The sequence below is a fragment of the Rana temporaria genome, chromosome 4 (genome assembly GCF_905171775.1).
Source record: "Rana temporaria chromosome 4, aRanTem1.1, whole genome shotgun sequence".
Taxonomy (NCBI): Eukaryota; Metazoa; Chordata; class Amphibia; order Anura; family Ranidae; genus Rana; species Rana temporaria.
In genome coordinates this window covers 466,419,100-466,437,800 of record NC_053492.1, presented here as the reverse complement: position 1 = coordinate 466,437,800, position 18,701 = coordinate 466,419,100, and the positions used below count along the sequence as shown (strand labels likewise).

General features: G+C 42.4%; 1 protein-coding gene across 4 annotated transcripts in view; it reads right to left on the bottom strand.

The window, feature by feature from the left end:
• Nucleotides 1-18,701, bottom strand: part of PLCB4 (phospholipase C beta 4) — a 477,241-nt gene that overhangs the window by 31,707 nt on the left and 426,833 nt on the right. For all 4 annotated transcript variants that reach the window (XM_040351702.1, XM_040351705.1, XM_040351703.1 and 1 more), the window contains 2 exons: nucleotides 10,892-11,007; nucleotides 6,045-6,120 (listed from right to left, as the gene is read on the bottom strand). In XM_040351702.1, coding sequence (XP_040207636.1) covers nucleotides 6,045-6,120; nucleotides 10,892-11,007 — 192 coding nt within the window. The remainder of the gene's footprint in view (nucleotides 1-6,044; nucleotides 6,121-10,891; nucleotides 11,008-18,701) is intronic.

Here is an 18,701-nt window from a genome sequence, read left to right as displayed (position 1 = left end):
AAATACCACCAAAAGAAAGCTCTATTTGTGGGAAAAAAAGGACGCCAATTTTGTTTGGGATCCGATTCGCACGACCGCGCAATTGTCAGTTAAAGCGCCGCAGTGCCGAATCGCAAAAAGGGGACTGGTCCTTTAGCTGCATTTTGGTGTCCGGGTCTTAAGTGGTTAATCTTCCTCTCTCTAAATGCAGGTCTATCTGTTTTCCCTGGCTTATCCTTTGATCAGCTAATGTTCAGCAAAGGCTGCACATACAGCCCACCACTAGAGGGAGTATTTACAAAACAGTACAGAAAATACAAAGCACTGAAATATGGAACATCAAGCACACCAACATGTGAAAGTCACATAAAAATGACCTCCCTGTTCCAACGGAAACAAGAACGTGTAAAATACGCTATAAAATGATTTTTATAACTAAACGATGATTTCTATTCTAGGCACATCGATTCAATGCCATTTCCATAAAAGAAGTTTAGTTGACATGCATTTAAATATGCATGTAGCGTTGGTGACATTTAACAGATGCAGGCGGAGCGGCACGGAATCAGTAGAGGTGTGAAAGGTTAATACAAAGACGGATTAAAAAATGCCTGTGATACACAAAAAGCCATAATTAAAGTAAAATTAATATAAGGTTTAAAATGGTTAACAGATTAACTAGTATGAGCCATCAGAAGACCCTAGATCTTAAAGGGGTTGTAAAGCCTCGTGTTTTTTCACCCTAATGCATCCTATGCATTAAGGTGAAAAAACACCTTGCGGTGTCCGTTGCTCCCGAGCCCCCATTTTACTTGCCTGAGCCACGAGCTTTCTTGGGTGCGATCCCGCGTTGTTCTCCCCACAGCTTCTCTGCTCTTCATTGGATAGACTGATAGCAGCGCAGCCATTGACTCCCACTGCTGTCAATAAAATCCAATGACGCGGCCGCCAGAAGTGCGTGCACGCGCAAGGTAACCCCCTTGTGAGAGAGCTTCCCAGAGGGGGTTATCTATTGCGGGGAGGAGCCGCGGGAGCTGCCGTGTGACCCCAGAAGAGGACGATCGTGGGCCACTCTGTGCAAAACTAACTGTAAGTGGAGGTAAGTATAACATGTTTGTTATTTTTTTTTTACGTGAACCTATAGTATCACTTTAACTGATATAAAATCCTACAGCTTAACACTTAACATGGGAATATTTAAATTGCCATATGTGTAATGAAATGAGAACTGAAATTAAAGCGCCACACCACAGCTGAAAGCACAGGGAAAAACTTTATTCCATTAAAAGTCAGGGGTACAATCCAAAAAGTAGCCAACGTGTTTCGAGGGTTCGAGAGCGCCCACTCCATCAGGGCTTGACTGAACAAACTAGAAGTGAACTTGACCTACAATGGTATTTATGAATTATAATCACAGGCTTTTTCAGCAGCTTGTTTGGCACCAAAGGCCTGTGCTTATAATTCCCTCTTGAACCCCTAAACACACTGGCTACTTCTTGGATTGTACCCCTGACTTTTCATGGAATAAAATGATATCTGGACCTTGTGTGGCGCATCAATTTCAATTTGTTACAATACGCCACAAGCCAAGGAGACTGTGGACATCCTCTGGGGTGTAGAACCCACCTGCCCAGGAGCCAGATCATTTACACCAACATCATTACATAGGATAACCCTATGGGTCCAACACTATCTTTCCACTTTCTTCAAATATGTGTGGGCCAGGCATCCTTATAGTTTTAGAGTCCCTTGTTTTATTGTACAGAGACACTATTTGTATATGTATAGGGTGCCCGCAACCACGCCACCTTGTTAATTGACCGGTTGGTACTCGCCACCCTGGTTGGAGTCTGGTAGTCAAGCTTCTGCCATCAATCTATCCAATCAGGACATAAGACACCAGCTAGAGCTGGTGTGCTCGTTCCTGGCCTGAGAAAGACAGCGTTCAGGTAAATAAAACTGAGGGGGCTGAAGCATAGAATGCATTAAGGTTAAAAACCATGAGGGTTTACAACCCCTTTAAATAGCTGTCTATCATTTTCTAGGTTACCTTGTGCCTCTAATAGACACATGGTGGCTTAGACATAGGAGGTTCATGGGGAGCTGAAACAACAGTTTCCCAACCTCTCCAAGGGATTCTGGGTTCCACCAGCCCCCCGCCAAAAACGACTTCCGTCACAGTACTCACCAACCTGGTTATTTTCTGGTAGTCAACCTTGTCCCCATTTTTCTTTCATTCTCGACTAGGGGCTATGATATAATCACATTTCTTGCATGACCCCATGACTTGACCGCCCCGTATTTACATGCATATTTCTTGGCGGCTCTTCTCATACACCCACATAATTGGGTGATCTCTGACGTTTCGAATGCCTTTGTAGCCTTGGAGGCGGCATATTTAGGATTCTATGGATCCTTAAGGAACCTTTTGTATAGAGACGTACAGGCGCCCTTTACCTTTACCCTCTCTTTGAAAGCTGTTGTTAAAGCATAGCACTTAACTGTATCCAAAAACTCTGCCACCTCCAATTGCTGGTCTCCCGACATCCACCTATGGCTCAACCCTACTCTGCTGGAATTTAATTGGATCCCCGGAGCCTGTTTTGGTCGTCCAGGGGTATCAAATCTCCTGGTGATATCTGCAACGGAGGCACCCTTTCATCCTTTATCAAGCTGAAACAACTATTTGGACTTCCCAGCTCCCATTTCTTTAGATATCAGCAACTCCTCCATGCATACCACTTTCAGTTTCGAGCCTCTCCGTTGGATCCTATCTACTACTCTGAGTTAGAATCTTTATTGAGAGACTTTTCTCTTGTTAAACCCCTATCCAGAATCTAAGTTCCTCATGCCCTCTGTTCATAATAGCCTGAAAGGACTCAAATCCAAATGGCAGATGGATGTGCCAGATATGGATGGGTTAGACTGGGAGGAAGTACGGGAATGAATACCCCTTCCTTCAGCTGGTTGCTGTCAGAGATAGACTGATCCAATTTAAATTGTTGCACAAAGCCTTACTTGACGCCACAGAGTTTAAATAACATCTATCCCCCATTTACCCACATTGCTCACAGATCTGAAAGTTTTGGTCCGAGGTCATTCAATTTTCTCTTTCTCTCTGACCACAATTCCCATTCTGATGAAAATAAAAAAAAATGTTTTCTAGTACTGGTTGGTTCCCTGACCTTTCACAGAGCAACCACATGTCCCCATTGCCTGCTTCTATGTTATGCCAGGAAGGCCATTGTATTGAAATGGAAATTACCCGAGGCTCATACTCTGAATTTCTGGAAAGCTTTAATAAATCCTGTTATACCACTTGATAACGCCACTTGCATCTCTTGCGGATTCCCTAGTAAACTTATTCAGGTGTGGGACCTTTGGTTGGATTTGTCTACCACTGATGAGACATAGCCAGACTTACAGTCCATGTTGGACAATCCTCTAATGTAGAGGTCTCCATACTTTCTAAGCAAAGGGCCAGTTTACTGTCCTTCAGACTTTAGGAGGGTGTGGGACCTTTGGTTGGATTTGTCTGCCACCGATAAACAAAGTCAGACTTACAGTCCATGTAGGACAACCCTCTAGAGCAGGGGTCCACAATCTCTTAACAAAGGGCCATTTTACTGTTCTTCAGACTTTAGGAGGGTGTGGGACCTTTGGTTGGATTTGTCTGCCACCGATAAACAAAGTCAGACTTACAGTCCATGTAGGACAACCCTCTAGAGCAGGGGTCCACAATCTCTTAACAAAGGGCCATTTTACTGTTCTTCAGACTTTAGGAGGGTGTGGGACCTTTGGTTGGATTTGTCTGCCATCGATAAACAAAGCCAGACTTACAGTCCATGTAGGACAATCCTCTATAGCAGGGGTCCACAATCTTTCTTAACAAAGGGCCATTTTACAGTTCTTCAGACTTTAGGAGTGTCCGGACCGTGGCCAGTGGGAGTAGTAAATATTGTATCATCTTTTGTGTCAGTGAGAGGAAATGTGCCCCATTGTTGGTGTCACTGGGAGAAACGGTGCCCCATTGTTGGTGTCATTGATAGGAATTGTGCCCCATCATTGGTGCCCCAAGGGCTGGGTGAAAGCAAGCAAAGGGCCGCATCTGGCCCCCCGGTGGCAGACCACTGCTCTAGAGAATTGTCCAAGGGGGCAAGGATAACGTCCTGTCCGCATTTAAAATGATACTGCCATTTAGAGTTGGTAATAGTCAACCCTGATTTATTCTCTTCTCTACAGTAATTGGAGGAGTGTTCTATTCTATCCTGACGCCTTACCCCTGATATGTGAAACCAAGCAGAACTTTAAATACTGCATTTTAAGTTTACTGGGCTGCCTTAAAGGGGTTGTAAAGCTTCCTGTTTTTTTCACCTTAATGTATCCTATGCATTAAGGCGAAAAAACACCTTGCAGTCACCGGTCCCCCCGAGCCCCCTTTTTACTTACCTGAGACCCGAAATCTCCTTGGGCGCGATCCCGCGTTGCTTTACCCCAGCTCTAGTCGGCTCTTCATTGGATGATTGTTAGCAGCGCAGCCACTGGCTCTTAAATCAATGACGCGCCACGCCGGGGGGCATGGCCGAGTCATACACTTGGCGAATATGGCCGCCGAGTGTATCATATGGGAGCGTGCCTGCAAGGTAACCCCCCCGGGAGAGAGCTTCCCAGAGGGGGTTAGCTCTTGTGGGGAGGAGCCGAGACAGCAGCTGCCGAGGGACTCCAGACAATGAGGATCAGGGCCACTCTGTGCGAAACGAACTGTACAGTTATTAAAAAAAAAAAAAAAAAAACTCATACAACCCTTTTAACACAATGCACCTCAACATTTGTGCATTAAAGTGGAGGTTCACCCGAAAAGTAAATTTTTAACCTTAGATTGATGCTCATTTTGTGAAGGGGAATCGGGTAGTTTTTTTTAAAATAGAAGCAGTACTTACCGTTTTAGAGAGCGATCTTCTCCGCCGCTTCCGGGTATGGTCTTCGGGGATGGGCGTTCCTACTTGATTGACAGGCTTCCGACAGGCTTCCGACGGTCGCATCTATCGCGTCACGATTTTCCGAAAGTAGCCGAACGTCAGTGCACAGGCGCCGTACGAGCCGCACCGACGTTCGGCTTCTTTCGGCTACTCGTGACGCGATGTATGCAACCGTCGGAAGCCTGTCAATCAAATAGGAACGCCCAGTCCCGAAGACCATACCCGGAAGCGGCGTAGAAGATCGCTCTCTGAGCATCAATCTAAGGTTAAAAACATTTTTTCGGGTGAACTCCCGCTTTAATGCAGCACCTTAAAAACAAGGGTGTTTTTAAGCCTAGAGAAGTAAATATTAAGCCTTTTTTTCCAGGTAACGTACTAAAGATAGAAGGAGACTCCCTTTAAACTGATTTTTTTTTCTTTTAATTCACATGAAAACCAGCAACAAAAAAAACATTTTCACTAATCATCAGATAATCACCAAAGATAAATTTGCATGCAATAAAACAAATAAACCACAGATGTTGTTTATGGCCACACGGAGTGAGAAATAGAAACCGACACCATCACTAAGCGCGGAGAACAAACACACACCACCAAGTTCTTAAAAGCTTTAATGGATGCTATTCAAATCAAGCAGAAAAGAAAAATTAGATGACAAAAAGCCGCTATCAGTTTTCAATATACGGAATTTAATAGTTTTAACTGATTAATTGATTAATCAGTCCAATTTACAAAAAATTACAAATGAAAAAAAATTCAAAAAAAAGAATTCAAAAAAAGAAAAAATTACAAATTACAAAAAATAATTCTTGTTTTTTTTTTATATTTCCAATATTGAAAACTGTTTTGCGGTTTAATAGTAGAGTGATTACAGTGAAAAAAATAAAAAAGATTCCCTTGGGATAAAGGTATGGGTGTCTAGATATTACTGCCCTTACACCTGTTTAACGTGTGATGGGAGTTTCATTTTCAAGACCGGCCGAATTTTTAGTGCAGTTAGTTTTAATTTCATGTTAAGAACGAGTGATCAGCGTGCGAAGATCCGAAATGAGAAGCTAAGGTGAATGATGGTTGACATTTTCTTACCTTGGATTTATGATCTGAAGTTAAAACCTGAATTTTATTTTCTGTTTCTTTCTTCATTTCAACACAGCTATTTCCTCTAAACAGCAAAATATGTTCCAGAATTAGATATTTTTTCTCCCTGGAATTTTTTATTTCTTTTTTTTTTTTTTTACAACCACATCAATAGGTATAATATTTCTTTAAATGTTAGCAACTTAACCAACAGCCTTGATTTCTGAACATGCAAAAACAGCAAGGGAAGTCCATTAGATCTCTGGCATGGAACTTAAAAAAATACTAATATTTTAATTATTTTAATTTTTTTATATACTATTTTTATATTATTAAGTTACTTATTATCAAACTTCGTTTTTATTTATGTAGTTATTAGTGAATTGTAATTTATTTTTTATTTTTGGCATGTTAGATTTTGCAAGGAATTAAATGTTTCCATGTTATTGAGAAATATCAAGTGTATCTAAAGCCAAACCTCCCCCCCCCCCCATTTTGGATAGAGTAGGGAATAGGTAAACCCCTAGTATACTACTCTCTATGCATGGTATACAGATCTGTCTGTATAGAATTATTTCAACAAAAAAGGGTGGAGACTATTGTCTTTGTAAATACTATTTGTAAGGAAAATTTGTAAAAAAAATAGCCTGGTTAGTCATCCACGCAAACAGAAAATTGTATCAAATACCTACCGTAATTTTTTAGTTTCCTGGTCCCAATCCATGTCAGCGTACATGTGGTAGTATGCTACCATGTTGGCGCCAGGAAAATAAAAAATTGTATCAAATACTTACCATAATTTTCCTTTCCTGGGCCAATCCGTGGCAGCATACATGTTGTAGAATGTTGCCATATTGGCGCCAGGAAAATGGAAAATTGTATCAAATACTTACCGTAATTTTCCTTTTCTTGGGTCAATCTGTGGCAGCATACATGTGGTAGTATGCTCCCATATTGGCACCAGGAAAATTGAAATTTTTTATCAAATACAGTAATTTTCCTTTCCTGGTGCCACTCCATGGCAGCATACATGTGGTAGTATGCTGCCATGTGAGCGCCAGGAAAATATAAAATTGTATCAAATACTTACTGTAATTTTCCTTTTCTTGTGCCAATCTGTGGTAGCATACATGTGGTAGTATGCTCCCATATTGGCGCCAGGAAAATAAAAAAATGTATCAAATACTTACCGTAATTTTCCTTTTCTTGTGCCAATCTGTGGCAGCATACATGTGGTAGTATGCTCCCATATTGGCGCCAGGAAAATGGAAAAATGTTATCAAATACGGTAATTTTCTTTTCCTGGTGCCACTCCATGGCAGCATACTACCACATGTATACTGCCATGTTGGCACCAGGAAAATGTATTAAAACATTATAAAACTTTATTGACTCTTCATAAAAAATATGAGTAATGGTTGTTTTATATTAATAACGTTGTATAATGTTTTATTTGTTTTAGGTGAATGACTATATAAGCCTTTTTTAATTATTATTTTTAAATATCTTTGCCACTTGTATCCCAAGGCTGTTCACTTTTGCAAGGGAAGTGTCTCTTTTCAAGGGAATTCCCCGCATAGCTTATTGAAGGTGGTGAAGTTTTACTTTGCAAAGAATACCCAATAACATGCAGGGAAAAATAAAACAGCATTTTTCTTGCACGTGATTGGATGATGGAAGTCAGCAGAGCGTGGCGTCACCGCCAAACCTCGTCAAAAAAAAAAATGCATTCAATGCATTCTCTGAATGGTGCCTGTGCCGAGCAGGCAACCTCCTGTATTCAGGGCAGCCGCTTGGCACGGGACCTGGAAGCCAGTGGAGATCATTGGTGTAGCGGTGTCTACTACAGTGATTTCCAGCTTCAAGGGGCCTCAGCCGGGTATGGTTTATGCCTAATTACACCGGTCCAAGCTGGACTCATGTAACCCATGTACGAGGGGCAATAAGTTCTTACCCTCACCATGATCTAGATGTGTTAGGGATCTTACATTTTACAGGTTTATAGATAGTTAGTAATATGCATGCCAAGTTTTTGCAGATAGTGGTGAATTATAGTTAGAGCCAAGAGCAATGAAGTAGGTGTCATGCCGGACAAAGTTGAATACCGAGCCGTAACACCTTAGCCTTTTTGAAGGTGGGTGATGAAGCACTTTTCCATGTTTTACCAATTTCTTTAGTCTCAGGATCATATAGATAGACCTAGCTTTCATCCATGGTCCATATACAGCTGACATCTCTTCATGGACTTCCCTTGAAGATGGAGGAACCTAATCACTGCTCAGTATTCAACTTGGTTAGGCATGACACCTACGCCATTTCTCTTGGTTATAACTATAATTCACCACAACTTACAAAAACAAACGTTGGCATGCATATTACTAAGATATCCACCTATAAACCAGCAAAATGTCACATCCCTAGCACATCAAAATCAGTGTTTCTCAACTCCAGTCCTCAAGGCGCCCCAACAGGTCATGTTTTCAGGATTTCCCTCAGATGATACAGCCGTAGTAATTACTAAGGGCTCTTTCACACGGGAGGACCGTTCAGGTCCACCTGCCAGTTTTTTAGGCAGACCTGAATGGGAGCTCCGTGCTTCTTTATGGAGCCACGGATGTCAGCGGTGACATGCCCGCTGACATCCGACCGGCCAAAGTTTGACGGAGGAAAACCCTATTTTCCACCCGTCTGGCGGATCGGATCGGGTGACAATGGACTCTATGGTCCGTCGTCATCCGATCCCCCATAGGGGAGAGCGGCGCTCTGACAAGTCGGTCCCTGCACAGTGTGCAGAGACAGACCTGTCATCTGCCGGCTCAGCGGGGATCGACGGAGCGATCCCCACTGAGCAAAGCAGAGCCGCCCTGTGTGAAAGAGCCCTAAGGCAGTGAAACTGATCAAATCACCTGTGCAAAATAATGGAAAGCCTGAAAACATGACCTGTTGGGGCGCCTTGAGGACTGGAGTTGAGAAACACTGATCTAGATCATAGTGAGGGTAAGAACGTTTTGTCCTCCCCTCGTAGAATAGTCATACCTGGAATTCTTCTTTGTTGACTGCTTAAAATAAAATAGATAATAAGAAAATAAATATTAATAAATAATAATAATAATAATTACAATACTATTAAAAAATAAATAAAATAAAAATAATAATAATAAAATCAGAAATAAACAAAATAAAAATAATAATAAAATAATAAATTAAAATTATACTGGCTGTAGTCAACTGCAAAAATGCATTAGCAGAGCATGACTGTTAAACTTTACATTTTGGATAATAAAAAAACAAACAGCCAATGTATAATGTACCTAAAGTAGCACACTTTAAATTGAGAGGGGCAGATCCTCAAAGAAATTACGCCAGCGTATCTGTTGATATGCCGCGTAATTTCAAATTTTGCGCGTCGTATCTTTGTTTTGGTATCCACCAAACAAGATACGACGGCATCTGTGTTATATCCGACAGGCGTACGCCTTAGTACGTCGTCGGATCTAAGATGCAATTTTCCGGCGGCCGCTGGGTGGCGTTCACGTCGTAATCCGCGGCGAGTATGCAAATTAGCTATTTCCGACGATCCACGAACGTACGAGCGGCCGTCGCATTCTTTTACGTCGTTTCCGTTCGGCTTTTTCCGGCGTATAGTTAAAGCTGCTATCTGATGGCGTACTCAATGTTAAGTATGGCCGTCATTCCCGCGTCTAATTTTGAAAATTTTTCTTCGTTTGAGTAAGTCGTCCGTGAATGGGGCTGGACGCCATTTACATTCACACCGAAAACAACGACGTCCTTGCGACGTCATTTGGAGCAATGCACCCTGGGAGTTTTGACGGACGGGGCATGCGCAGTTCGTTCGGCGCGGGGACGCGCTTCATTTAAATGAAACACGCCCCCTACTCGCCGCATTTGAATTCCGCGCCCTTAAGCCGCGAGAGATACACTACGCCGCCGTAACTTACGGCGCAAATTCTTTCTGGATTCAAACTAAAGCCAGGTAAGTTACGGCGGCGTAGCGTATCTCAGATACGCTGCGCCGGTGCAGATCTTTGAGGATCTGCCCCAGAGACTTAAAGCGGGAGTTCACCCATACATTTTTTTTTACCCTTAGATCGTTTTGTCTAGGGGAATCGGCTAGTTGTTTTAAAATCCAAGCAGTACTTACCGTTGTAGAGAGCGATCTTCTCCGCCGCTTCCGGGTATGGTCTTCGGGACTGGGCGTTCCTTCTTGATTGACAGTCTTCCGACAGGCTTCCGACGGTCGCATCCATCGCGTCACGAGTAGCCGAAAAAAGCCGAACGTCGGTGCCGCTCTATACTGCGCCTGCGCACCGACGTTCGGCTACTTTCGGAAAATCGCGACGCGATGGATGCGACTGTCGGAAGCCTTTCGGAAGACTGTCAATCAAAATAGGAACGCCCAGTCCCGCAGCCCATACCCGGAAGCGGCGGAGAAGATCGCTCTCTAAAAAGGTAAGTACAGCTTCAATTTTAAATAAACTAGCCGATTCCCCTAGACAAAATGAGCATCAATCTAAGGTTAAAAATAGCAATTTCCGGGTGAACCTCCACTTTAACCTGGGAACTGCCATTATTATCGAGCTACAAAGTGCTAAATTAAATTAAAGAGTTGGTTTACCCAAAACTAAAACTAGCGCAGTGTGAAGTCAAACTTTTGTGTTATTATGGCCGCAACTCAAAAGCCGTAATTTAATTTCGTAAAGCCTTTTTATTTTTATTTTTTAAATTCGAGTTCTTTAGTACTTTAGTAAACCCTACGTAACTCGTTTTTTAATTTTTTTTATTTTGTAATTACTTTGTATGTATGATTTGGATTTCTCTTTATTAGCTGCTCTTACCCTTTCTTCTTGATCGCTTTTTCTAAGTTCTTCTCAAGAGTCAACTTTTCCTTATCAAACTGGGCCACTATTTTGTCAACTTGTGTGCAGTGTACCTTCTGCATAGCGCTGTGTTCCTGGAAAACAGGAGCTTTGTTTGATTAGACAATTAAGCACAATACTTGTCTGTTCACTTGATGCAGAGGAACATTCTGTATTCACTCGTATTTCCTGACCCACTCCAGATGGACTTGCTGTTAACATTCCATTATTTCCAGGAAAAAGCCATCAAAAATTACACTTCATTCCATTTTTTCAAAATAGGTTCTTCTTAATACCGACTACCTAATAATCAACAATGAGACCTTATTTGCCACATACAAAAGGAATGATGTGTTCTGATAAAATAATTTCGAAAGATGCTTTAATGTAATGTGCAACATGGTAACGCGTGTGATTTACTAAGCAGTTTTATGTAGTTCAAAGAATAAATGAAACAAAGGTCGCGTTGCATTCGGTGACTGGACAGTATCGGTCAGCCTCTCTCAACCACGGATCCGTGGAGCCCTGTGGTACCCTCAGGACTATGGGTTCCTTGAGCAAATTCTGCCTCTTGGATAAATAACCACTGAGAAGAATTACCATTTTAACTATCTGTAAGGTGGGGATTGCCCCAAAGACCACAAAAATAAGGAGTATTCTTCCCACTGACCATCATACTAATGCACCATGAAAGATATAAATAAAGATATACTGTACTAATTATCAGGGCCGCCATCAGGGGGGTACAGGCAGTACACCTGTAAGGGGCCTGGAGGTCCCCAGGGGGATGGCAACCCCCCTTTTTTTTTGTAAGGGGCCTGGAGGTCCCAAGGGCCCTGGATGGCAACCCCCTTTTATTTTTATAAAATGTTTTTTTTTTTTTTATATATATATTTTTTATTAAAGGGCCCAGAGGTCCCCAGGGCCCCAGATGGCAACCCCCTTTTATTTTTATTTTATATAAATATTTTTTTGTTTTTATATATATATATATATATATATATATATATATATATATATATATATATATATATATATATATATATATATATATATATATATTTTATTAAAGGGCCCAGAGGTCCCCAGGGCCCCGGATGGCAACCCCCCTTTTTTTTGTAAGGGGCCTGGAGGTCCCCAGGGCCCTGGATGGCAACCCCCTTTTATTTTTATAAAATGTTTTTTTTTTATATATATATTTTTTATTAAAGGGCCCAGAGGTCCCCAGGGCACCGGATGGCAACCCCCTTTTATTTTTATTTTATAAAAATATTTTTTTGTTTTTATATATATATATATATATATATATTTTTTTTTTATTAAAGGGCCCAGAGGTCCCCAGATGGCAACCCCCTTTTATTTTATAAAATGATTTTTTATATATATATATATATATATATATATATATATATATATATATATATATATATATATATATATATATATATATATATATATATATATATATATATTTTTTTTTTTTTATTGAAGGGCCCAGAGGTCCCCAGGGCCCTTTTGTTTGTTTACATTTTTTATATATTTTTTTCTATTTCTTTTTTTCTTTCTATTAAAGGGCCCAGAGGTCCCGGATGGCATCCCCCCTTTTTTTATTAACTTTTTATAAATTTTATACATTTTTATTAAAGGGCCCAAAGTCCCCCCCTTTTTTTTATATCCCCAGGGCCCCGGATGGCTACCCCCCTTTTTTTTTATATATAATTTTTTTATATATATTTTTTGTATCGTTTTTTTGCAATGGGCCCAGAGGTCCCCAGGGCATCCCCCCCAATTTGTGTCACCCCTCGCTTCTCAATTAGTGGCGGCACCCCCTCCGCTTCTCAATTCGCGGCATAGTCCCCCACTTCTCAATTTGAGGTAACAGCACCCCCCCCCCCCTGGTTCTCTGCTCCAGGGGGCCCATGCCCCATTTTTCCTGATGGCAGGCCCTGCTAATTATTGTCAGGAGTTTATTGAGACCACCAGAAGTTATTTAATGGGTTCCTCTGTGATACAAAGATTGAGAAAAGACTGGTATAAGTAGAATTTGTTAGAAGTAAAGCAGTGGATGAATTACTATATGGTCTTAAATAATAGTCTATGGCAGGATTTCTCAACCAGGTTTCCATGGATTTCTAGGGTACCAAGTTCTAGGGTTTCAAGTCAAAACACATTCATTTCAATGGGTGTCGCCTTCATCAATGCGACTCAAGTTGCGGCAACAAAAAAAGGTTCCTGCACTACTTTTCTGTGACTTTGGTGGGATTTGAGTGCCATAGACTGCAATGTTAAATACAAAAACACATTAAAAACACAAAAGTCTCAAGCAAGTCGTAAGGAAATGGCAAGCAAGTCATAGGAAAGTCACAGGGAAAACGCAAGAAAATCACACAAACTTTGGGTTTGCAGCAGTGTGAATCAAGCCTTACAGTCCCGCTGTTTATAAACCTCCACCTTTTTCAATTTATTAAAAACAGAGAATGACAATGTTGTCATCACACTGGATGTCTCCGCCCAAAAGATGGATAGGGATGTCCAGTGTGATGTCAACGTTGTCATTCTAACTTACCTTACCCCTTGGTCTGACCAGCTCCGGTGTTCACTTCTTCTCCCCGGCCTCATCACATACAGTACACTGCTATTAACCCTGTATTATATGTGGAGGAACCAGGAATGACAACCATGGCCTGGAGTGCCCCAGAGAAGAGATTTTATGCACAGGACCAGTGCATGGTCTGGCCAGTTCCGGCATTCTCCTCTTCTTCTGGAAGCTCCAAGCTGTGGGTGGTCACTTGACGTCATCACGTACAGTAGACAGTTGTTAGGCCTGCATTGTATGTGGAGGAACCACATATGTGGAGGAACCAACCATGGCCTGGAGTGTCCTAGAGAAGGAGAGTAGCACAGGACCAATATTACTTACCTTACACCTTGGTTTGACCAGTTCTGGCACTCTCCTCTTCTTCCGGAAGCTCCAAGCTGTGGGTGATCACTTGGCGTCATCACTTAAGCCTCGTACACACGATCAGTCCATCCGATGAGAACGGTCTGAACACGCAAAAGTTCTCTGAACTTTCGACCGTCTAGAACGCGGTGACGTTACAACACTACGACGAGCCGAGAAAATGAAGTTTAATGCTTCCGAGCATGAGTCGAATTGTTTCAGAGCATGCGTCAGGAATTGCTACAGAGGATCGGAATTTCCGATTGGATTTTTTTCCATCGAAAAAATGGAGAACCAGCTCTCAAATTTTTGTTGGCGGAAAATTTCGACAGGAAAAGTCAGATGGAGCCTACTAGGGATGTCCCGATACCGATACTAGTATCGGTACCGATACCGATCATTTCCCGAGTACTTGTACTCGGGGTAAATGCTCCGATGCTTCACCCGATACCTGGGCAGTCAGGTATCGGGTGGTGGGGGGAGTTACAAGTCTTCTCAGTGTTGTCTTCTCCCCCCTGCTGTCTTCTCCCCCCGTGCTGTGCTCTCCACCCCCCTGCTGTCTTCGTCCCCCTCCGTGCTGTGCTTTTCCCCCTGTGCCGTATTCTGTCTCCCCCCGAGCCGTCTCCTCCCCCTCCGTGCTATGCTCCCTCCCGTGCCATCTTCTCTCCCCCCGAGCCGTCTTCTCCCCCTCCGTGCTATGCTCCCTCCCGTGCCATCTTCTCTCCCCCCGAGCCGTCTTCTCCCCCTTCATGCCGCTCTACCCCCGTGCAGTCTAATAATAATAAAAAAAAAAAACACACACTGACAATCCACTACAACCCCCCTCCCCCCTAAAAAAAAAAATCACTGTAAAAAAAAAATTGTAAAAAAAAAAATGGTGTAAAAAAAAAAAAAATACCGCCACTGTCACATGACATTAAACAAAAGTATCGGTATTCGGTATCGGCGAGTACTTTAAAAAAAGTATCGGTACTTGTACTCAATCCTAAAAAAGTAGTATCGGGACAACCCTAGAGCCTACACATGGTCGGAATTTTCGACCAAAAGCTCACATCGGACTTTTCTTGTCGGAAATGTATGGGGCATTAGTATTACTCCTGATTGAAGCACCCCTAGATTTAATGAGCGGGGGTCCCCCTGCAAGGGTACATTTTTACTAATTACTGGTGCTCAGCTTGAACCATAACAGTCCAAAATTACCTAAAATGATAGCAACCTAAAAGAAGACATAGAGAACACCTACCTCGCCTTCCACCTAAGCAGTTTATTATGTTCTTCACTCTACTATATACAGTATTTATTATCTCTGGCATTATAATCTTGCAACATAAAAGATGTTCATATTTAGGGCTCTCTGTTACCGTGATAACAACAACTGATAGAAATCTACAGAAAAGAGGAGAAACAACAACGTGCCGCTAACAGACGATGAACAGACGAGAAGACGGTTCTGCTCTACGAGGACACGTGTGCCGGGACCTGTGATCTTTACCGATACACGGCACCAATTTGTGTCATTTCAATCATAATGGCAGTAATAGAAAAGGCTTCTGTGGTTTCCAGATAAAAGTAATCTCCTGCCCCTTATTAAGCGATAATGATTTCCACCCACAGCCATGACTCATCTACAATCTACAGCCAGCACTTTCCCTCCCCCTGAAAACACATTTTCCATGGAGTTCACCTTTTTGTTTGTATTTTTTTTCTAAAAGCATCTCCAGACTGTTACATGATTTCGCCAGGAAATACGCCATTTAAGATATATGATTCTTAGCAAGATATTGTATTAAAATAATACAAACAAAAGGGGGGGGGGGGGGGTTCAGGGGCGGTCTGACAACTCATGGGGCCCCCGGGCAATAGAAGATTATGGGGCCCCCCCGGCAATAGATTATGGGGCCACACAGTATACACATACAGTATACATACACAGTATACACACACACATACAGTATACATACACAGTATCCACACACACATACAGTATACATACACAGTATACACACACAATATAGTATACATACACAGTATACACACACATACAGTATACATACACAGTATACACAAACACACACATACAGTATACATACACAGTATACACAAACACACACATACAGTATACATACACAGTATACACACACACATACAGTATACATACACAGTATACACACACATACACAGTATACACACACACATACAGTATACATACACAGTATACACACACACACACAGTATACATACACAGTATACACACACACACACACACACACACACACACACACACACACAGAGTATACATACACAGTATACACACACACACACATAAAGTATACATACACAGTATACACACACACACACATACAGTATACATACACAGTATACACACACACACATACAGTATACATACACAGTATACACACACACACATACAGTATACATACACAGTATACACACAAACACACATACAGTATACATACACAGTATACACACACACACACACACACAGTATACACATACAGTATACATACACAGTATACACACACACATACAGTATACATACACAGTATACACACACACACACACACATACAGTATACATACACAGTATACACACACACACAGTATACATACACAGTATACACATACAGTATACATACACATACACACACACACACACACACACACATACAGTATACATACACAGCATACACACACATACAGTATACATACAAAGTATACACACAATATACATATACACAGAATACACACACTGAAAAGGTACTAGAGAGGCGGGGCAGCAATAATCTTGGGATTTCACCTACAAACACCTCATATAGGGTAAGCAAGAAGAACCAAACTGATTGCCGCAGGTTGTAACTGTCGATGCTCAACCCAGACTGGAATGTTTAGCGCGATGCGGCCCTCTTAAGATTGGGGAATCAAACAAACAAAGGGGTGCAAAGGCCGAGTGCACTGGTGTCCTAACTGAGCCCCCCGACCCCCCCCCCCCCGGGGCCGGATTCAGCCCTTTGCTAGCTTTAATTTGGCCCATGGGATATTATTCCCCCTACTGTCAGCAGCAGTGGGGTATAGTTCCTGACACTGAGAAACGGGGCACTATTCCTCCCAATGACACCGATGATGGGCACTATTCTTCTCACTGACACCAATGATGATCATTATTCATCCTACTGACACCAATGATGAGGCACTATCCCTCTCACTGACACCCATGATGGGCACTATTCCTCCCACTGACACCCATGATGGGAACTATTCCTCCCACTTACACCCATGGTGGGGCACCATTTCTCCCACTGACACCAATGATGAGGCACTATTCCTCCCATTGACACAAATGATGGGGCACTATTCCTCCCATTGACACAAATGATGGGGCACTATTCCTCCCACTGACACCCATGATGGGCACTATTTCTCCCACTGACACCCATGATGGGCACTATTTCTCCCACTGACACCCATGATGGGCACTTTCCCTCTCACTGACACCCATGATGGGCACTATTCCTCCCACTGACATCAATGATGGGACACTATTTCTCCCTCTGACACCCATGATGGAGCACTATTCCTCCCACTGACACCCATGATGGGCACAATTCCTCCCACTGACACCTATGATGGGCACTATTCCTCCCACTGACAACCATGATGGGCACTATTCCTCCCACTGACAACCATGATGGGCACTATTTCTCCCACTGACATCCATGATGGGCACTATTTCTCCCACTGACACCCATGATGGAGCACTATTCCACCTACTGACACCAATTATGGGGCACTATTCCTCCCACTGACACCCAGGATGGGGCATTATTGGGGCATTATTCCTCCCACTGACACCCATGATGGGGCACTATCCTTCTCACTGACACCAATGATGGGGCACTATTCCTCCCACTGATACCAATGATGGGACACTATTCCTCCCACTGATACCAATGATGGGACACTATTCCTCCCACTGACACCGATGATGGGCACTATTCCTCCCACTGACACCGATGATGGGCACTATCCCTCCCACATGACACCAATAGTGGGGCACTATCCCTTCCACATGACACCCATGATGGGGCACTATTCTTCCTCCTAATACCAAAAATGGGGCAACGTTTACTCCTACTGACACCAGGACATGTTCTACTCCTGCTGGCCACAGTCCGGCCCTCCCTAAAATTAGAAGGACGGTAAACTGGCCCTGCGTTAAGAAAGTCTAGAGACCACTGGCCTAGTGCATTAACAAAAGCACTTTATTTAAGGATAAAAGGGGTACATACTAACAAAAGCAAATAGGATAACAGATCTGTACATGAACCAAGGGCTAAAAGGGTCTTTCACACAGTGGAACTCATAAGCTCCAAATATCATAATACCAGCTGACATGTTTCGGGGGAAATACCCTCTTCTTCAGAATAAATATAAAGAAAGGGGGTATGTTCCTTGAAACACGTCAGATGGTATCATTAGGTTCAGTTAGATCTTATGAGTTTCATTGTGTGAAAGACCCTTCAGCCCCTTTGTTTACGTACAATGCTGGTATACAATGCTCTGCTCTTATGACTAAGCAAGGAAGAAGGAGGGAGGAATAAGGAGGGAGGAAGAAGGAGGGAGGAGGGAGGAGGAGAAGAAAGAAGAAGAAAGAAGAAGGAAAAAGAAGAAGGAAGAAGAAAGAAGAAGGAAAAAGAAGAAGGAAAAAGAAGAAGGAAGAAGAAGAAGAAGGAAGAAGAAGAAGGAAGAAGAAGAAGGAAGAAGAAGAAGGAAGAAGAAGAAGGAAGAAGAAGAAGGAAGAAGAAGAAGAAGGAAGAAGAAGAAGAAGGAA